Source organism: Cetorhinus maximus, chromosome 13 (genome assembly GCF_964194155.1).
Source record: "Cetorhinus maximus chromosome 13, sCetMax3.hap1.1, whole genome shotgun sequence".
Classification (NCBI taxonomy): domain Eukaryota; kingdom Metazoa; phylum Chordata; class Chondrichthyes; order Lamniformes; family Cetorhinidae; genus Cetorhinus; species Cetorhinus maximus.
The window spans coordinates 104,180,324-104,203,170 of record NC_135891.1 but is presented as its reverse complement, the minus strand read 5'-3'; the positions used below and the strand labels follow the sequence as shown (position 1 = coordinate 104,203,170).

Below are 22,847 nucleotides of genomic sequence, written 5' to 3'. Positions count from 1 at the left end.
ATTGATCTTTTATGCAAATTAACATTTAAAATGTGGAACAATCCTATCGTCAACGTTTTTAGAATTAGTATTGCTCTTTGAACTAAATCTGTCAGTGAAACAAATTTGCAGGATCCTATTTAGACTAGAGTAATAGAAAAATTTCAACATGAAAACAAATGAAAAATTATTGGAATAAGAAAATCTGAGTCATTCTTGCTGATGTGTTGTGCTGAGTGAAAGCAATCCAAAGCAATTACAAATTCTGTTGTGAAATAAGAGCTTCCTTTACCAGCATAATCTAAATTGTTAGCAATATCAACCTTCTTGGTTTAAGAAATATCACTGTCATTCTTTATCTCCCCTTCTCTTTTAGGTCATGGTATGCCAAGAATATAGCAGATAAGATCGATTGTACCCTTTATTCTTTGCCTCTGGTACTATACACACTTTGACCATGTGCAGAATGCAGTTGGACAGTGCCTAATGCTTAAAGTACATTGTGTCATGGACGGGCAGAATTACCAGCAGAACCATCAAACTGACACTGCAATGTATGCTCTGCCAAATATCCAAGTCCCGTTTTTCTCTCAAGGAACAGAGGTAAGTGTCCATTAGTAAACTTTTGGGCAAGTGCTGTAGGGAGTGGCAGAGGGGGTGTGTGGCTAGAGGTTGGGTAGAGAGCCTGAATGTGGTTTCTAGTTGGCACATGTCCACAACATAAAGACTGCTTATTTTTCCAATTTCAATTGAGAATCATGGGTAAAGGAACTGCAGATGTCACACTGGGGTGTATATTGGAGGAGATTTTTGTTTTTAGAAGTTAATTAGGGCAAGATAGAATGAACCAAGCATATTGAGTGTTCTGCATTGATACTGGGTAGAGAAGTGGGGGGATAGCGGAAGAGGTTGATTCTCATCCCTCAAAGGGTTCTTTATGTTCCTTCACAAGACTTGGATGCTGCAAGCAAGGCCATTATTTTTAGTGCCCATCCCTAATGTTCTTGAGACGCTGGTGGTGAGCTACCCTCTTGAACTGCTGCAGCCTGTGTGGATTGTAGTTTCTTGTAGAGGTTTTGATGTAACCGAGTGGCTTGCTAGGAGATTTCGGAGGGCAACCAACCACATTATTGGGCCTGGAGACACATAGGCCAGATTGGGTATGGATGACAGGTTTGCTTCCCTAACGTGAGAGGACCAGGTGCAATTTAACAACAATCCAGTAGCTTCGTTAAATAAATCAGGAATATAAAGTAATTTAGTTGAACCTAAATCTCCCAACTGCTATGGTGGGATTGGAATAGTCGTCTCATCCAGGACTTTGGATTATTAGTGCAGTAACATAACCAATGTGCTACTATACCCAACCATGCTTGTTGAAACATGCAGTCATGTGAAATGAGCTGTATATGCCAGCATCGTGCTCTTCAGTAATGGGCAAGAAGGCAATTTCAAGCAAATTATATATATTACTACAGGACCAACTCCATGGGATTGTACGAATAATGAGTTTCAAGTTTGGGATCATGCTTTTTAATTCCTTATTAATCTCTTATTGTTTTAAAGATGCAAGTATAACATGTAATGATGGAGGTTTGAATTTCCCTCTGATTTACTGGTGTCATAATTGCCCAAGTTCCTTACCCTAAAAACATTGGCGAAGTGATAATCTGTGTAGGAAATAAATGCATGATACCGTGTTGTCAGGCAGAAGGAAATTGCTTTTTTTTTCACTGAACCTGGGATTTATCTTCTGCAGGCCTGAAATTCCATGGTTCTGCTCTGCTAACAGCAAGGCAGTGGAGTTGGACTGCTTGCAGCCATAGACATAGACCCTATCCTAAAGCAGCAAAACTTGCATTTATATAGCACCTAATAACCTTAATAAAACATCCCAAGGTGCTTCACAGGAGCAATATCAAACAAAATTTGTTAAGGAGCTGAATTTTACAGCGCAGAAAAAAGAAATCCAATTCATCTCATGCTGCTGCTCTTTCCCCATTGTTTTGCAAAGTTTAGCTTTTCAAGTAAAATTCAATTCCTTTTTGAAAGTTACTAATGAATCTCCTTCCACCACCCTTTTCGGGTACCGCATTGCACATTGTAACAACGCATAAATAAAATAAATTCTCCTCGTCTCCCCTGATTCTTTTGCCAATTATCTTAACTCTGTTAATGACCCTATTGTAAAGAATATATATGGAGAAACTGATTCCAGTATCAAAACGGTGATCATTTTGAGCACCTTTATTAAATTCCCCTTTTATCAAAAATAACCCTGGCTTCCCTAGTCTCTTCACATAACCTAAGCCCCTTGTCCTTGGAACTTCTCCAATACATAGACATCCTTCCTAGACTGTAGTTCCCAGAATTGGACGTGATACTGCAACTGAGGCCTAACCAGTGATTTATGAAGGTTTGGCTTCTTTGCTTTTGTACTTCATGCCTCTGCTTGTAAAGGATCCTGCTTGCTTTTTTTTTGGAACCACCTTCTCAACTTGTCCCGTTTCCATCAAAGGTAGTATGCGAATTCCCAGACTCCTGTTCCTGCAACCCTTTTAAACTTTTATCAGTTGATATTCCCTCATCTTTCCTTCCAGAATGCAGCACTGTATAAGGACTGCCTTTAGTCTTTAAATTGTAACAGGAGGTTCCTTTACTTCACGCTTTAGAAATTAATCCAATTGAATAAAGGCTTTTTAATATTTGGTTTTGTTTGTTTCAATAAATGATTTGAGAAGAGATTGAAAAGTTGTTTTTTTAAATATCCTTAATTTTCCTCTTTATGGAAATCACAATTTTAATCATATTTTAACCTTGTGTCCCTTACAGTAGTACTCAATAATAGGCTGGTGTTGTACTCATAGACCCCTTGCTATGTTAGGTAAATATACCTGATACAGCAGACATCTTAGTAAAGTCTGTAGCTATATGTTTCACTCATGGTTTCTGCTGCAGGTAAACATTCCCATGTTAGTGTTTTGGGCTTATAAATATTAGCATGCCTATGTCACAGAATGTTTTGATGTTAGCCAAGCCTCAAATGTTTCCCTGTCATTACTTGTGACGTTTATAAATTTTGGTGAATATTTGTTTTCAAGATGAAAGATCTCAGTGCTGACAATTGAAAGATAAACATTAAAAAAGTACAAAAAAACAAGACTGATGCTGTGTAAATGCTATACACTAAGGAATTGTTCCCCTAAGTACACTTATTATTTTATAGTATGCCAGGGCATGTAAGACCCGAGGGCATTAGTGGAAATTAAGGAAAATGTAAAGTTTAAACAAATAGGAAGAACTGCTTTAATGAGGGAATCATAAAAGAATGGAGTAGATTGACAGGCCAGGTAGTAAAGTAATGCATTGGGCTTCCTTATTTGGAGAGTTGAAGTATAAAAGAGATGAGCTTCAATAGACTTAATGGCCTTTTCTCATTTCTGAATCTTGTTTTCTTATGAACGTCATTTCACTTTTACTCCCAGTGTTGCTATCGAGCACATCTTGGTCATATATAGCATGGCCCATTTGCAAAGTAAAGTTGTCCCCACATGGTCCAAACAACGTTATAGCCTTGAAATTAAAAAAAAAACACCTGCCACTTGTTCTTACACTTTTCATGCAACCTTGGTCTCTCCAGTGTGATTCCTCGCTTTCACCCGCTGCTGTGTCGTGACCACTGAGCAAAGCTGTCAATTTAATGTCGACTTGTGCTGAATTATTGACAGCTGTATCCTTTGCTACACTAGGACACAGCCAGATAATAGCCAGATTGTATGTCGACCCTGTCAATTTGAATTGTATTCAAGCCCAAAACCTGAGGTGAATGGCTGGGATTCTAACCTGTTTGTCACTAGATTTCCACCTCATCCTCAGACACTGAGTTTTGTTTCAACTTGGTCTGGTTTCCAAAATAAGACAAGATTTGTGCTGCGAACATATGACAGCTTGAGTTTTAAAAATGCAAGTATGATTTTGTTTTAAAGCCCTTTGCTTACTATAATGCATTGAAAATTCCTCCACTCCTTTTACAGTTTTGAATTAAAATGCTTTTTAAGGATTACAGAGAACTTTGCAATGTGAACATAACTCTTCTGAGCGTGTTTTGCAACTGTTTGTGAAAATTAATCAAGTTCAGACCTGTGAGAAATCTCTAAAATGCCATCGCACGGGAAAATATGCAGTATTGATGCCTGGCCCACATCAGGCATCGGTAACAAACTTGATACCTGACTTAATATCCTTCAACAAGTTTGTATTAATATTGTGGAGGGCTTCCTTCCCTGTCCTAGGATTCTACAATGTTGCTGTTCATATAGTGATTTCCCAAATGTCAAAATTGGTCAAACAGCAGATTGAATTCTGAAGTTTAGGTTTACCTGGATTAACTGTCAATATTTGCATGGTTATAGTGATTTGAGAGAGGAGGGAAGAGAAATTGCTTTGTTAGTTGACACAAAAAATTGAAGTGCTCTGCAATTGTTCATACTTCAATAACAAGATAAGTAAAGAAGTGGAATGTTTCTCTAGACAGGTAGTCGTAATTACTTGCACAATCAAATGGATCTAACTACAGACGTTCCAGAGTAACTGGATATTACTACTTCTTGCATTGCTATTGCCCAGTGTATTGAAGCACTGTGGTTGTGCCCATATTTCTGTGTGTTCGCTTTCTATTGAGATTTTTCTAGTTGGCTACTTACTCTTTCCATCAATCTCTATCTTAATATATTAAAATCAGTATGTCCATGCATGTTTGGGAACACAAGAACAGCAATGGACCATTCAGCCCCTTGAGCCTGTTCCATCACTCTGTTCATGGCTGATTTGGATTTTAACTGTGCTCATCTGCCTTAACTCCATATACTTTTATACCCAGGTTTAACAAAAATCTATCTCTGAATTTAAATTATTAAAGTAGGCGACATCTACTGCTTTTTGTGAGAGCTCCACACTTTACTGTCCTTTACATGGAAAAATATTTGCTAACTACTTGACTATGCACATGTCATACTCCACATGTCACACTTTCTTCAGTTGCAAAACAATATTCTAGCAAAAGAAAAGCCAATAACTTGGTGCTGCCTGCTCCTGATGCAAACCAGAAACTGAGATTAATGATTGGATGTGTGAAGGAACAAAGAATAAAAGGATAGAAAACCAGTTCTATCTAGTTGCCTTGAGCATTGATTTCAAAAATGAAGTCCTGTTACATTGTGTACCCTTAAAGGGACATGCACCCCCACTTTGGCAGCAAACTGATATTGTCCACTACTTGGCATAATGTCCCACCTGTATAAATCTCTGCATCCTCTGACTAGCAAATCCTCTGCATGTGTATGCTGCATACCCTTATATTAAACAAGTATATAAAAAGTCATTCATTTTCTGCTGGTTTCTTGGGGGTGAGAATAAAAGCAATTGTGCTCTAATTGACCTCCGGAAAGCATAGCTGCTAGTCAAATGACCTTAAAGGAGCATATCAAAACATTTATATCAAGAATAATACATTGTGTATTAAAAAGTACAGTGCCCTGTCCTTATCCTCTGACTTGGAACCTTGCCATGGTAAATTTACTAGTTATGTATTAAAATTATTTCATGTGGGATTTGCAGATTAAATGTTTTTCTTTGCAAAGAATTTGTCAGTTCTGATTTGTTCATATAGCCCAGGTGCCAAAAAAAACCTTCCCACTATTCACCTGCTTCACTTTCTTTCACTGTATCCTTTCACAAATATACTTCAAATAAGGAATAAGATAGTAACAGTAATTTGGTTAGTAACTAAACCATCACCCACCATAACATTTATCTCATAACAGAAAATATTACCAAAGAAATGAACAGAAATAAAATGTAAAATGGGGATGTAGTTTCAATATGAAATGAATTGTCAAATAGTTTCAGCATGCACTACACTCCTAAGTAGAAAATATAGAAAAATAGGGTGCTGACTTTTCTGAACGTGACGTCTGGCTAGAGTTCTAACAATAAGCCATGATGCCTGACTTGGCTCAGTAGCAGCATTGTAACCTTTGAGTCAGCAAGTTCAAGGCAGACTCCAGGACTTGAGTTCATTATGTAAACTGCTGCTTCAGCGGTGTGCTGCACATTCAAGAGGTGCTGTCAGTTGTTTAAATTGAGACCTGTTTGCCTTCTCGAAAACAAGCTCAAAGATGACCAATGGAGTTCTGGTGTATTGGTCTACAGTTAGTATTCAACCAATGGCACTGAAACAGATTATCTGTTCACTCGCTTATCACACTGCTATTTGTGGAACTTCGCTATGGATAAATGGACTCTTATTTCCCCAAGTTACAACAGTGCCGACACTTCAAAAGAAGCGTAGTGTTTTGGGATACCCTTGGATTGTAAAAGTTCTTTCTTTTGATGTGTGACCGTCAGTAAATGGTAGGTCTTCACGAAAAATAGAAACGGAAGTATCTACAGACAGGAAAGCTCCTTTATAGATTTTTGGTATTACTTACTTGGGGTAATTTGCTTAAATAAAAGTTTTTTTTTCTCTGTTTGCCTCTTTTTGAATAATGTGCATAACACAAAACATTAGAGCCTGACTCTTGTTATGTTTTGGTGGAAGGACAAAGTGTAAAATAATATTGTCTCCTGATACTCAAAGTCTGTTTTATTTGTTTCCATACATTATTATGCATTCTAATAATCAAAGTAGCTTTTCATTAGTTGTGGTACACTTAGTTTTTACGTTTTCTGAATTTTTGGCAGTTGTCTTCATCTGCATTGTCCAAGGCTCTTCACCACTTCCCAGTCTCAGTTGAGTTCTCAGCTAATTAGCCAGAGCAAAACTATTTGAGCAATAATCTTCACGCAATTGTCAAATAGTTTCTTGTGATTGTTATCTAACAACAATTTGCATTCATTTAGTTTCTTTAATGTAGTAAAACATCCCAAGGTCCTTCACATTAAACAAAATTTTGCTGAATCACATAGGAGATATTAGGGCAGATGACCAAAAGCTCGGCCAATGAGCATTGTAAAGAGGAGAGGCAAAGAGCTTTAGAAAAATAATTTTCCAGAGTTTGGGGGCTTGGCATCTAGCTGGAGGCATAGCTGCCAGTGGTGGAGCAGTGAAAATTTGGATTGCAAAAGAGGCTTGAATTGGAGTATGGTGATCTGAGGGCTGTAAGACTAGAAGAGATTGAAGAGATAGAAAGGGACCTCCTCCTTCACCATTTTATCACATGTACCATGTTCTGAGTTGTGTGTAACCACTCGCCATCTCCATGATTTTAACACCGCAGTTAAGGTTATATATGTAAAAACACCAACTATTGGAAAATACTTAGTAGATAAGCTGCAGTATTTTAGCTGTATTATAAATAGTTACAGGTTTATTTAACATTCGTAAATGACTCCCATCTACAGAAAGGGAAGAAATATCCTATTATTCAAAGACAGTGCAAAAGTTGTGGAACTAAACTCTTTAGGAAGCATGTGTAGGTATAAAGAGGATGCAGATAAGATTCAGGAGAATTGTTCCAGGGTTAGTGGATAGATGGGAGAAACTGGGGCTGTTCTCCTTGGAGAAGAGAAAATCTGGTGTGGACTTGATAGAGGCAATCAAAATCATGAGGGGCCTGAACAGAATAGATGGGGAGAAACTGTTGCTATAAGCAGGAGGACACAGAACCAGAGGACACTGATGTAAAGTGGTTAGCAAAAGAAACAACAATGACATGAGGGAAACCTTTTTGATGCAGTAAGTGGCTAAAATCTGGAATGCGTTGCCTGTGTGGTGGATTCAATCAAGGCCTTCAGAAGAGAATAGGATAATCAACATCTGAGGACAGGGCTGCGGGAGTAGGACTAAGTTGCTCTTGCAGAGAATCGTTGCCTCGTTCTGCGCTGTAACCATTCTATGATTCTATAAAGTAAAAATTGAAAATGTAATAGAAACAGTAATACAAATAAAATACCGGAACCACGAACAGCAGTGGATGTAAACAGAACACCTTTTAGCAAAATTGCATTTTTTTTTCGAACGTACAATATTTTTACTTCAGTTGGGGTGTGTAGCGGGGTTGGCAGGATCAAAATATGCTTTATTTTATGACATTACTGCCATATGCACATGGAGTTCTGGTAGTGAAAATTGTATTGATTTTTTTTAACCAACACATAGTACAAATGCTCACTTTTTGATAAAATTAACAGACATGAATTTCTTTCCCCATTTGTTTAAGATTTTAAAGTGGATCATTGTAAGATCAGAAGCTAAGTTTGTAGACACTGAGCATTTGAAACTGGATTTCACCACTATCACTGTGGCAGTAATTTAAAGGAACCAGTCCACAGAAGGGCATCAGTCAGTGGAAAAGAAGAAGCTATTAAGAGTGTTAATCGTTGCCCTATATGTTTGAATACTTAATTGTGATCTGTCTTGGAGAGCATATATGTCACGTTTGATTTTAAAAGTAAAGCTTTGAGTATAATACCTTTCCATGAATCTAACCATTCCCAAATCATTTTGTTTGGTTATTGATTTATTTTTTTGTGTCCTATTGTGACATGCACCATGTCCTGACCGAAGCCTATGCAATGAGTTGCCATCTGATCACTATTAGTGTTCCACAGTAAGCTCCGAAAAGGTGTGAAAAATGATCTACATGCAGATGTTTTTTCTTTCGCTCTTGAACCCTCCTTAGGACATCCCAACAAGTTTGAAGGTTAGCTATCACAGGCAACTGTGGATGACAACCGTATCCTTCTGGCCTATGAATCAAGCATTTTCATCTCATTACTGAAAAGTAGAATTATAAATGCATATTGTTTATAATGTTTGTGTATAATTGGTCAATTTTTAAAAAATCCATGTGGGGCATTTCCAACACAGCCGCCTAATTTTTGGTTATTTTCACAAATAAATCCCCAAAATTTCTGTGTGTTTTACTGAGGCTCAAATTTCTAATATGCTGTCATTAAAAGGATCTTTTAACTTGTGTGTATCTCTTTCTAACTGCATAATAACTCTTGTCTTATATCAATATATTTAGATTATTTTATAGGTTCCACGTTTTGATCTTTCTCTACCTAACATGAGAAAACAATCATGGCTGACCCTTTGTAATAGAGAAAAAATACACATTATTAAAGCAAAATCAGCAATGATGTTCAAATTATTTTGCATGTCAACATTTTAAGGTGGGGTGATCCTTTACATTGTGTGATGATCTGGACTTTGTATTTGATTCAAATTTAATGTAATTTACTTCAATATCTACCATCTTGTCCTTTCAACGGTTGGAAATGATCTAGTACTCGCTGTTCAAATTTCTGAAAGAAGCTTTAAGGGCTATAATGGTGTGAACATTTTCAGTATTTAAAAACATTTTTTACGATTTCCAGTGATGTATTATTGATTTCATCAACATTACTGCCATTCACAGTGCCTCCCCATTAAATCCCTGATAATTTAGGAGTGTTCCTCCTAGCCCCACAAAGGAAAGTTTCAGATTTGCTTCTGTTTGGAGACCTGCTTCAGCTTAGTGGAAAGATCTTTGGGGAATCCTATTCACCATCATCAAGCTCTGGCTAAGACTTCATTGTGATACTGTTGACAAAATGTAAGATCTTGATTTGCAAAAATCTGTGAATCTCCTTCCTGCTTTAGCTGGCAAAATTCTGATGTTGGAAATGGCAGGGATTTGACTTATTGAGTTGACCTGTTATTAACTGCCCACCTGCCTAGTTATTGTTAAGTAAATAGAGTTAAAATTGTTCTGGAACAGGGGCTGAGGTAGCAGTAAATTTTAAAACAGCTAAGTATGTAGTAAACCTATCATCTCTCCCATCAGCACAATTGTTGGAAACCTACTGCCAACGCTTGGGAACTCTAAAAAGAAAAGAAAATCAATGTAATTACTTGACCCATTGCACAAAGTTGCCTGCTGAGTAAGATTTGTTCTGTTTGAGTAAACTGGGATGCTGATGATTTTTTTTATTCCAAGTACTATTGGGTCCAGGACATGCACATATTCAGGACATAATATCTGCACTATGACATTCCAAAAGAAAGGATGGAAAGTGAAAACTTAAGGAAGGAACTTTCATCGAACATTTGAGGCTCTGCAAATAAAAAGCAGTATTTTTGCTGAGTTGCAATAATTAATAAACATCTAGCTTCCTGTGATGCAACTGAGCAGCAGGAGGCAAAAAAACTGCTGTCAACAGACAAACAAATTGTTTTGATCCACAGCACACCCCCCCCCCCCCCCCCCCCCCCTCCAACTAATCCCCAAATCCCAACCGTTCCAGTCTCTAATGAGGAAGCTTTCACAAAAGGGAAATATAATTTCAACCAAGAATAGCTTGATGACTATACTGTATCATTTCAGTGGGTAAAAGATGATCAGCCAAAATATGTCTAAGTTTTAAAAGGATCTTGATCTAATTTGTTTAGGAGAAAACTAGAAGTGCTACTGATTAATGTTATTCTGCCACATTGTAATATAACACATCGTATCAGTAACATTTCCAGGACTCAGGATTTGGCTGCTTCAGTATCATTCTTTAGAAGATAGTCGTCGTTGTTGTGCAATGTTGTTTCAAAGGAGCTGAAACTAGACAGTAAGGTAATGCCATTAGCTACCATAGTGTGATTCACTGGCTTTCAATAGTTTCTTTGCTTTATTTTTATTTGCACAATTCCTCCTATCAGACCATCAAATATGATCATTTGAAAATATGTTCCAATTCTCAACCCCTCTCTCTGGCTTTATATTGCACCTGTAGCAGATTACTGGATCAGTTTGGGTTAGGTATATTTAGATATCCACCCTGACATCTGTAACTTACTTTGTTTGGCATCTGTGACTTCCTACATGTATGCACATGTATGATTATCTTCATTTCTCATCTCGGCATTTCCTTTCAAATCAGAGTGTGTAAGCATTCCTTCAATTTATCTAGTTACATGATTCTGCATTTACACCAAGAGCAAAGGACTAACAAATGCTTGACTCTCTGGCAATAGTTATTTGCCTTTTTAACCGTATGGAATAGTCTTCTGTGCCTTCACATCATCTATATCTGCAGACCTATGCTTGTAAATACAGATTCCTGTTGTCTTATGCTCTTTTTTTCCAGCTGTATTGACCCACAATGCGCAATGTGTGCCAGTTATTTGGCTCTAGCTATTTAAACAGAATTCTAGTAGCTACCTTCAGTTAGGTAATTTAGTGCATTACTTTTCACATGCCCTCATGTAGCTGAGGCTCTAAGATAAATTTCACTGAAGTAATTTCTGGATACAAAAGCTGCATCCCTTCATGCTGTATTTATATATTGCCAAAAGCAAAATACTGCGGATGCTGGAAATCTAGAACAAAAACAAAAATACCTGGAGAAACTCAGGCCTGACAGCATCTGCGGAGAGGGACACAGTTGACGTTTTGAGTCCGTATGACCCTTCATCAGAACTAAGACACTGACGACCTTCTTGTTCTCCTCGCCATCAGCCTCTCCTTTTGACCACTTTACCCCTACTCTTTGAAACTCTGTGTCTCAGCCTATTAACTAGTACCACTTTCTTCCCTGCCTTTCTCAAGACTTCCTCTGATGTGGCTTTGCTTTCTCTTGACTCTCTTATTTTCCCCTCTGGATGTGGGTGATGCTGACGAGGCTGCATTTATAGTCTATTCCAATTGTGATTAAAGGCACATTGATTTTAGAAGGATGGAAGAAACTTGGCTCTTTGTCTGGTTTTTGCTAATCCGGCCTTGGAGTGATTGATGAAGTCAGCAGATGCCCGTTTTCCATCCCTACGCTTGGCATTTATGTGAACAGTTAAACTTTTTTTTAAACCTGCCAGAAGCTGAAATGCTGTCTTATATTTTCACTGAATCAAGTCATGCACTTAGTTAAAAACATTTAATCTAGCTTCTGATTTGTAGTTAATAAATCTTACATTTATTTGTCAAAATGCCTCAAAGCACTTCAAAGAATTATTTTTGGAATTCACCAGTTACATAAGCAAATGGGACAGCAATTCTGCAGCAGCAATTACCCATGAAAACCTGTGCCAGGCTATTTTCCTTTAGTTGCCAGTTCATGGCTACATAAAGTACAGTGCAGAAGGAGGTGACTCGGTCTGTCGGTTTTATGCCGGCTTTCAAAGAGCTAGTGAGTTAGTCCCATTCTCCTGCTTTTTCCCCATGCCCCTGAAATTGCTCTCCTTGAAGTGTTTATTTAATTCCCTTTTGAAGGCTACTATTGAATCTGTATCCACCACCCTATCATGTAATGTATTCCAAATCCTGGACTTAATTTTATGGAATGAAGCCAGGCAAGTGGTAGAGGTATCATTGGGGGAGCATTTTGCAGATGGTAATCATAACTCCGTTAGATTCAAGGTTCTTCTGGAAAAGGACAAGGATGGGCAGGAAATCAGAGCTCTAAATTGGGGGAAGGCTGATTTCAATAAGATCAGATATGATTTGGCCAGAGTGGACTGGGAGCAACTACATTTAGGTAAATCTGTGTCAAAACAGTGAGACCCATTCAAGAAGGAAATAGGGAGAGTACAGAGACAACATATTCCAGTAAAGATAAAGGGTGGGACCAACAAATCTAGGGTATCCTGGATGTTGAGGGACATACAGGATTGGATAAAGAGAAAAAGGGAGGCTTCTGGGAGATACCGAGGGCTCAAAATGGCGTAAGTCCTAGACAAGTATAGAATGTGTAAGGGGGAAACTTAAAAAGGAAATTAGGAGAGCAAAAAGGGGCATGAAAAAACATTGGCAGGTAAAATAAAGGAAAATCCAAAGTTATTTTACAAGTACATTAAGAGTAAGAGGATAACTAGGGAAAGAGTAGGGCCCATTAAGGACCATAGTGGTAATTTGTGTGTGGAGCTGGAAGACGTAGGTAGGATTCTAAATGAATACTTTGTGTCAGTGTTCACAAGTGAGAGGGACGACGTGGGTATGGAAATCAGGCAGAAGGACTGTGATATAATTAAAGAAATTAGCATAAAAAGGGAGGAGGTTCAAAGTGGTCTGGCAGGCTTAACATTAGATAAATCTCCAGACCCAGATGAAATGTATCCCAGGCTGTTGAGTGAGGCAAGGGAAGAGATGAAAGGGGCGCTGGCAATAATTTTCAATACTTCTCTGGCCACAGGAGAGGTGCCAGAGGACTGGAGGACAGCCAATGTGGTACCGCTATTCAAGAAGGGATAAACCAAGGAATTGCAGGCCAGTCAGTCTAACCTCAGTGGTGGGGAAATTATTGGAAGCAATTCTGAGGGACAGAATTAATCAAGGACAGCCAGCATGGTTTTGTTAAGGGGAGGTCATGTCTATCCAATTTAATTGAATTTTTCGAAGAGGTGACCAGATGTGTAGATGAGAGCAATGTATTTGACGTCGTCTACTTGGACTTCAGAAAGGCTTTTGATATGGTCCTGCATGGGAGACTGATAACGAAAGTAAGAGCCCATGGGATCCAAGACAATTTGGCAAATTGGATCCAGAATTGGCTGAGTGGCAGGAAGCAGAGAGTGATGGTTGAGGGGTGTTTTTGTAACTGGATGCCTGTGTCCAGTGGGGGTTCCACAGGGATCAGTGTTGGGTCCCTTGCTGTTTGTGGTATATATAAACGATTTAGACTTGAATGTAGGAAGGTTGATCAATAAGTCTGCGGATGACACAAAAATTGGTGGGGTGGTAAATAGTGAGGAGGATAGCCTTAGATTACAGGAGGATATAGACGGGCTGATCAGTGGCAAATGGAATTTATTCCGGATAAGTGTGAGGTGATGCACTTGGGCAGGACAAACAAGGCACGGGAATACACAATGAATGGTAGGACCCTGGGAAGTACCGAGGATCAGAAGAACCTTGGTGTGCATCTCCACCTTAAGACAGTGGGACAGGTAGATAAGGTGGTTAAGGATGCATATGAGATACTTGCCTTTATTAGCCGAGGCATAGAATATAAGAGCAGGGAGGATATGCTGGAACTGTATAAAACGCTGGTTAGGCCATAGCTAGAGTATTGCATGCAGTTCTGGAATTCACATTGTAGGAAGGATGTGATTGCACTAGAGAGAGTGCAGAGGAGATTTACCAGGATGTTGCCTGGGCTGGAGAGTTTTAGTTATGAGGAGAGATTGGTTAGACTGGGGTTATTTTCCCTGGAGCAGAGGAGATTGAGGGGGGACATTTTTGAGGTGTATAAAATGATGAGGGGCATAGATAGGGTAGACAGGAGGGAACTTTTTCCCTTAGAGGAGGGATCAATAACCTGGGGGCATAGATTTAAGGTAAGGGGCAGGTGGTTTAGAGGGGATGTGAGGAAGAATTTTTTTCACCCAGTGGGTGGTGGGAATCTGGAACTCACTGCTTGAAAGGGTGGTAGAGGCAGATACCCTAATAACATGTAAGAAGTGTTTGGGGTGCACTTGTGATGCCATGGCATACAAGGCTATGGGCCTAGTGCTGGAAAATGGGATTAGAATAGTTAGGTACTTGTTTGATTGGCGCAGACTCGATGGGCCGAAGGGTCTTTTTCTGTGCTGTAGACCTCTATGACACTGATTCTTTTGCCAATGACTTTAAATCTGTACCATATGGCTATCAATTGTTCAGCTATAGAAAACAGTTCCTCTTTATTTACTCCAGCTAAACCCTTCATGATTTTGAATACCTCTAACAAGCCATCTCTTAGCCTTCTTTAGTGTATGGAGAACAACTCCAGCTTATATAGGTTTTAGCATAACTCCACAAATTTTATCCAAAATGCTTTTCAAAATAAATTGGGGGAAAAAAGCAACATCTAGTACTCTTAGTGCACTATTACCTGTTATTGTGAGTTGAGGCATTTCCATTGGCATGAGATAGAAATTTTTTGAAGGCCCTCATATTAAAAATATGTGTAATGTTAGAACTTCAGTATAAACCAAGTACTGTATGAGAATAGGAACTCGCATGTTCATGTGGTCACAACTAGGGCTGGCTGAAGATCAAATCTGTGTGGTTGATTTTACAGTGGTGAAGATAAATATATGCAACAAATAGGGCATTACCTTGAGTTAAAAGGAAAAGGTGGTTGATTTTGGGAGTAGGTAATTTAAAATTGAAATCAAGCTTTAAATTCACCCTTGGCACATCGTATCCATGTGAGAATAAGGCAAACAACAACTTGTGTAATGACAGATGTACCATTTCTATTAAAATAAGCCCAGTATGTAGAAAATCTAAATATGCTTGTAGTAAAGACACACCAAACGGAACCAGGGGATATGAAAGTTAATTCACAGTTGATTTGCCTACTTTTTTTTTATTCTTTCCTGGGAATGTGAGCATTGTTGACATAGCCAGCATTTGTTGCCCTTGAGAAGGTGGCGGTGAGCTGCTTCCTTGAACTGCCACAATCCTTGTTGTATGACACTCTTAGTGCTGTTAAGAAGGGATGTCCAGTATCCTGATCCACCAGCATTAAGGAATGGCGATATAATTCCAAGTCAGGGTGATGTACATCCTTGGAGGTGAACTTGCAAGTGGTGGTGTTCCTGTGTGTCTGCTGCCCTTGTTTTTCTAGGTGGTAGAGGTCGGAGGGTTTGGAAATTCCTGTTGGAGGAGGGTTGTTGAGTTTTTGTAACCCATATGTAGTCAAGTCGCTCATATGAGTTACCCAGAAATTAGAAGTAAAGTCAGAAATTGATCTTTCTGTACACTGGAGTGTTCCGTATGAAAGGTTCAACAACGAATTTTGTGACCAAGGAAGTCAAATGAGCTATTTAAATTTAAAATAAAAGCAAAAACCTGCGGATGCTGGAAATCCAAAACAAAAATACCTGGAAAACTCAGCAGGTCTGGCAGCATCTGCGGAGAGGAGCACAGTCAACGTTTCGAGTCCGAATGACCCTTCAACAGAGTGTTCTGTTGAAGGGTAATTCGGACTCGAAACATTGACTGTGCTCTTCTCCGCAGATGCTGCCAGACCTGCTGAGTTTTTCCAGGTATTTTTGTTTTTGTTTTGAGCTATTTAAATTTATTCTAAGCTTTTAACTTTTTATAATTTGTTCTTGGAAGTTTTGTGCAATTTATTTCAACTTTTGGGGACTTTTTCTGTGGGCATTTGCATCAAAATAGAACAATGTGAAAACACACAATTTTCAGACCTGTTGCAAGGCCCCAAGTTGCCTGATGTCTTCAAATTCAGTTGATCTTATTCAATGGTTTGTAGGGTCATTTTCATGGCATCAGAAGTGATTAAAAGTACAATACTGCACAATGTAATATTTGTGAAATACCAAGAAGAGCACAGTTTTTATTTTTTCATGTCAAATTCATCAATGTTAAAAAGGCTTAACACATCATAAATTAAATAAATGGACATTCTGTCATTTTACATGAAATTAAAATTAACCCCCACCAATGTTATTTAGACATTTACACATACTTGTCATCTACCCATCTGTATAAAATAGATAAAAGCAAAAAAACTGCGGATGCTGGAAATCCAAAACAAAAATAAAAGTACCTGGAAAAACTCAGCAGGTCTGGCAGCATCTGCGGAGAGGAGCACAGTTAACATTTCAAGTCCGTATGACTCTTCAACAGAACATAAAATATAAAATAAAATAGATGTCAGGCACTGCCAGTGTGTACTGTTTGCAGAAGACTGTTTAAATAGCCCTCCAATCGGATTTGTAGCAGCATTGTGAAGCTGTTGCTGTATCGTTTTTCTTGTTTCCACGTATCATAAGAAATAGGAGCAGGAATAGGCCATTCAATAAGATCATGGCTGATCTGGTTAATACCACTTTCTTACCTGTCCCCCATAATTCATCTGGTTAGAAGCTTTGTACAAAAGGATTTTGGCATAGCTATTGTTTTGGTCCTACCTGGTACTGGAACCATAGCTTTTCATAGGATTCCGTCTTTAGTTATGGGAATCCATTTATATGTTGGCAATTTAGACAGTGAGACACTCGTTTCAATATTATAATTTGCTACCAGCAGCAGCCGTGTGATTTAACATTATGGAGGTAAATATGGACATGGATTTTCTTTTGGAATGGGTGACAACAATGTTGTTGCATGCCCTAGTTTTATTTCTTCCTCCTCCTCCTTTAGTTAACATGCCCTAAGAGGGCATTGGTGACCATGGGCTTCCATTGGATTGTTCCATGATTATGCTTGGCAAAGTACTGCAGTGATTTGCCATTGCCTTCTGCAGTATGGCTGACCAGGAGACTCTCCCGCTCTTACCGCCTGCCACCTGACATAGTGGAAGGATTTACAGGCTGATCAACCTGCTTGGCCACATTGTGAACGCACCTCCCATGGCCACCAAGTCCTAAAGTGGGACTTGAACTAGAGCTTCTGGCCCAGAGGGAGGGATACTACCACTGCATCACAAGACCTCCTTGCTTTTATGTAAGATGATCAAATCAACATTATGGTGAATGGCTGCTGAGTAGGAACAACCACCCCCGCCTCCCACCAGGCCCGGTGCAAATTGGAAATAAAAAGCAAAACTACCAATCTGAAATAAAAACATAAAATGTTGCCAATGGAAAGCAGGTGGTGTCAGTATTTGAAAGAAGGCAGCTGGGGATGTGACCTAATAAAGTTATGAAAGGTTTTGATAAAGTGGATACAGAGAGAATGTTTCCTCTTGTGGGGAAGAGCATAACTGGAGGCCATTAATATTAGGTAGTCACGATGAAATCAAATAGGATATTCAAGAGAAACTTCACCCAGAGGTTGAGAATGTGGAACTCGTTACCACAGAATGGTTGAAGCAGATAGTATAAATGCATTGAAGAGGAAGTTAGACAAGCATATGAAGGAGAAGAGAATAGACGGTTAAGATGGTAGATTTAGATGAGGAAAGATGGGAGGAGGTTCAAGTGGGGCATAAGTACTGGCATGGACTGATCAGGTGGAATTGCCTGTTTCTGTGCCGTAAATCCTGTAGATTAGTGTTTTGAGTGCAGGCATTCAGCATTCATGAGACTTTAATGGGTGGTAAGATTATTGCCATGTAAGGATAAATCATATTGTTTCACATATGAATTAGGACTAGGAAGGAATTATGACAGTGTTGTGAAAGTTATTCTCTGAACTCATAACTAATCATATACCTTTCTAACACTTGAAATCGTTTGATTTGGGTTCCTACTGTTTTCTTGTGAACATCCTCCCATGGAGCTATAAAATTTGTTCATTGAAATTTCCACATTGGTTTTCCCATTTTATTTGGCGAAAGATTGATGGCAACCCAGTGTGAACAGTTGTTTGTCATTTCTCTAGGATTAGCATTAAAAGTTCTGGCAGGAGATGGGAGAATTACATGAGCTTCATGGCATAGCACCCACAATGATATATCAATCACTCCTTGAAGCAACGACCAGGAGTATGAACACACTCCTGCTTTTGTTTTATTTTTTATAATGTATACTTCCCTATGGAGTTTAATTCTGAAGTCTATATCTTCTGTACTCCTGTGAATTGATCTTTCTTTTGCCAGCATTATCATTGCTAGTTTTTGCTATTGAACAACTTTGCATCACATGAGAGGATTATTATATTTTCATTAAAAATGGCACAGGTGTGTTAGTGGTTTGGTGCTTTCTTATCATTTTTGGAAGCTGTCGTGTTATCAGAGTTGCAGCCTTTTAGATGAGACATTAAATTGTTTGCATGGTTTCCCTCTTTAGTGGACATAAAAGATTCCCATAGCATTATTTGAAGAGGAGCATGGGAGTTTCACTTCTCTTGACCAGTATTCATCCCTCAGCCAACATCACCAAAGTCAACCCAGATTATCTACTCATTTGTCTCATCGTTATTTATGGGATCTTTCTGGGCATAGATGGGCTGCTCCATTTGTTTATATTACAAGTGACTAAACTTCAAAAGTGCTTCATAAGCTGTGGGATGTTTTGAGATGCCTTGAAGTGTGAAAAATGCTACATAAAAGCCAGCTTTCTGTGTGATAACTGTAACCTGTTAATGCACTCTGTAGTTATAGATGTCATAGTAAATCTATTCAATACAATGGTTCTGTAATATATTTTCTGATCCAAGTATCTTTTTGTGCATCAGGTTATGGTATCTAACTGAACCTTCAAACTGCTGATAAACAGAATTCAACATTATAGAACGATAAATAGACTTTGTATTTTTCACACATCAAATAATCTATTTATAATACTTTCAGGTACATCTGCCACTTTGGAGTCCTTACAGCAATATTTCTATGCTGGCCTCTAATTTTTAAAATGCACACTCTGTTCTTGGCTTTATAGTTTAAAAACAAAAATGTGTGAGATAGGCTTATTGCCTCTCCATACTTTTTGCACAAATCCTGCCTTTGTGAAGCATTTTTAATAAAATAACCTAATTCCTCTGTCACTCCTTGGTTATATTTCTTAAAGAACAATGGTCGTAGATTCTGATCATTTCAATGGAATAAATCAGCAATAGGGCAGGAAACAGTTAATTTGCACATTATATTTTTTGGCACTACTTATGACATACTTGGTACCCCAAAAGGCAGATGTGATTCAGATTAATTTTTGACTTGATTAGCATCACTATCGACAAATAATGGTTTCCTGCTAACCAAGCAGTTATTCTATAAATATGTCATCAATAGACTCATTCTCACGAGGAGGAAAAGAAAGGCATCCAAAGTTAGAGTTTCCTAAATGACTAAAGGTAATAGAGTTTGGAATAAGACAAAAAAGGAGGCTTATGACAAATGTAGGGTTCATAATACAATAAAAAACTAAGCTGAATACAGAAATACAGAGGAGATCTAAAAAAAAAATTGCCCATTAGGGATACAGAAAGTCTATGATAATAGATTAGTGGCTAGCATAAAAGGGACCCCAAAAGTCTCTTATAAACATTTTACTGTTAATAATGGTTGTCAAAGGAAGGGTGGAGTCAATTCGGGACCAAAAGGAGATATTCTTGTGGAGGCCAAGGTCATGGCTGATGTACTAAAGTAGTATTTTGCATCTGTTTTCACTAGAGAAGTAGATGCTACCAATGCCAAAGTAAAGGAGGAGATAGTAACAATATTGGATATGATAACATTGGATAAAGAAAAGATACTTAAAAGATTGGCAGTCCTCAAAGCAGAAAAGTTACCCATTCCAAATGGAATGCCTCCTAGGTAATTAAGAGAAGTAAAGACTGGAAATTGCAGAGGCTGTGGCCACAACCTTCCAACCCTAGTTCTTATCTGATGTGATGCTGGAGACAGGAGGATTACAATTGTTATGCACCTGTTCAAAAAAAGGGAGGGGGATAAACCCAACAATTACAGGCCAGTCAGCCCAACCCAACAGGGGAAACTTTTAGAGAGAACCCAGTTTGTATAGAGTTAAAGTCGGGCCTAATAGCTGGGACAAAATTATAAAGCATTTAGAAAGTATGGGCTATTGAATCAGATATCTCTACCAAAGAACCAGCACAGACACGATGGGCCGAATTGTCACTTTCTGTGCTGTATCGTTCTATGATTGTATGAACACTACAAACAAAATTTTAGCGATTTTATTTGCTGGTCTGTCTTTGAGAGAAGTTATACCACCTTTATGCTGGAGTGGCTTTAGTACCACTTTGGCAGTATAAATGAGGATAGAGAAAAGTACAAAAGTAAGTTAGAGGTATAGTCATATGAAAGTGACATCCCAAAAAAAAACCGATTTCAGTTGTGCCACAGTTCTAATGTCATTTCTAACCAGGCTTAAGATTGTTCCCATACTACATTTCAAGCTATGCCCTTCCTTGGCTTTTGCCATATAATTAACTTGTTTGCAGTGTAGCCTTATCCACTGACTTAAAGAAAAATCTTTTAACAATAAGATTTTAACCAGAGATGTGATATCTGTGAGCCCTTTTCTATTAATTTAATAATTTTCTTTAAAAAAAAAATCAGTTGATTGTTGAAGCATGGCAAGTTGAGGATCCCTTATGTTGTGTGCTCTTTCATTGAAAGCCTAAGGTGCACTTGAGCATCTCTCCCCTTATATATGTTAGACTACATGTTTTGCAATTTTTTTAATCAAGCCTGTATACTAACTCGCATCGAGTCCGGTTCACCCATCACCCCTGTGCTCCTGACCTGAATTGGCTTCCAGTCGGTAATGTCTTAAATTTGAAATTCTCATCCTTGTATTTGAATCCCCCCACAATGGACTTGCCCTTCCCTATCTCTGTAATTTCCTCCAGCGTCCTTAGCTGTCTAGGCCCTAAGTTCTGGAATTGCCTCCCTAAACCTATCTGCTTCTTTATCCTTCTTTAAGACGCTTCTTAAAATCTACCGCTTTGACCAAGCTTTTGGTCACCTGTCGGAATAACTGTTTATGTGGCTGAGGGTCAAATTTTGTTTGACATCACTCCTGTGAAATGCTTGGGACGTTTTATTTCACTGAAGCCAAAATATAAATGCAAGCTGTTGTTGCCAGAACTGTAAAATCGAAATATCACAATTAAGATCTCAGGGCACCCGTATTCAAGTGATGGCTAATCTACTGTTCTGGAATTGATGAAAGATTCTCTGGTTTTCTCAATACATTTACAAAGGAAGTAACAGTTTAATATGCTTACTGCATTCCTCAATGTTGGTTGACGTCAAGTGGATGCATGTGAACATACATTTGCCTGTAAACAATTGAGAGCATAAATCAATTAATAAGGAATTCCATTTTATGATTTATTTTGTACCATGTATTCCGTTTTGACTATTGACTATGGAATGTACAGATGTTATTAGGATAAATCTAAGTAGAACAAACTTTGATAGCAGGTAACCAGTCGCCATCCTGTCAGGTTAATACGCAAGATAAAGACTCAAGGAGTTGGCGGTAATATATTAGCATGGAGGGAGGATTGGTTCACAGACAGGAGGCACAGAGTAGGGATAAACGAGGCATTAACTAGTGGAGAGCCACAAGGATCAGTGCAGGGGCCTTAACTATTTATTTACAATATATGTCAATGACTTCAACAAAGAGACTGAGAGTAAAATATCTAGGTTTGCTAGCGATAAAAAATGAGATGGGAATGTAAGCTCTGAGGAGGACAGATTGAGGCTGCAAAGAAGCATGGTCTGGTTACGTGAGTGGGCAACAAGGTGGCAGATGGAGTGTATTGTGGGGAAGTGTGAGGTTCTTACTTTGGTAGTAAGAATAGAAAAGCAGGAGATTTTTAAAAGGCGTGGAATTTTTAAATATTGATGCTCAGAGAGACTTGGGTGTACTCGTACAAGGTCACAAAGTCAGCATGAGATGATATTAAAACTTCAGTATTAGTTATTTGATAATTTAGTTTAGGGACCATTAACATTTAAAAAGAAATCCCAATACCTCGCTTTAACCAATGGAAATATACCACAAGATTTCACTTTTTTAACAAATCAAACTTAATTGTATATAAAAGAATTCACTAAAGCAAGCACTATTAACTTGGTTTATAACTACATATGTTATACATTCAGGTTTACTTACTTCCCCAAGAATTCTCTTATAAGACACATCAATCTTAAAAGTTGTTTACTTCTGTGGGGACCACCCTTAAGTATGCCACAGTCCCCTGGAGAATTCTCCTCTGCACCAAGCATTCTCAGAACTAAAACTTTCATTTATTATCTCTTGACTGTGGATGTCCCAGTTCCTTGCGCTGGTTACTTTTCAATATTCCAGGACAATGCAGCTGATTATTTATATTTGCAATATGACACTGTGAGGCCCACTGTGGATTATCCCACTAGTTTCGGAACTAGGCAAACTTCAAGCTTCTGTTACCTCACAAGATTCAAACTGAGATTAAGCCTCACCCACCTTCCATGAATGATGAAGTTAG

General features: G+C 38.4%; 1 protein-coding gene across 3 annotated transcripts in view; it reads left to right on the top strand.

Annotated features, from left to right (window-relative positions):
- sbno2b (strawberry notch homolog 2b) overlaps positions 1–22,847 on the top strand; it is a 152,623-nt gene that overhangs the window by 15,911 nt on the left and 113,865 nt on the right. For all 3 annotated transcript variants that reach the window (XM_078555941.1, XM_078555940.1, XM_078555939.1), the window contains exon 2: positions 356–582. In XM_078555941.1, coding sequence (XP_078412067.1) covers positions 466–582 — 117 coding nt within the window. In that variant the 5' untranslated portion in view covers positions 356–465. The remainder of the gene's footprint in view (positions 1–355; positions 583–22,847) is intronic.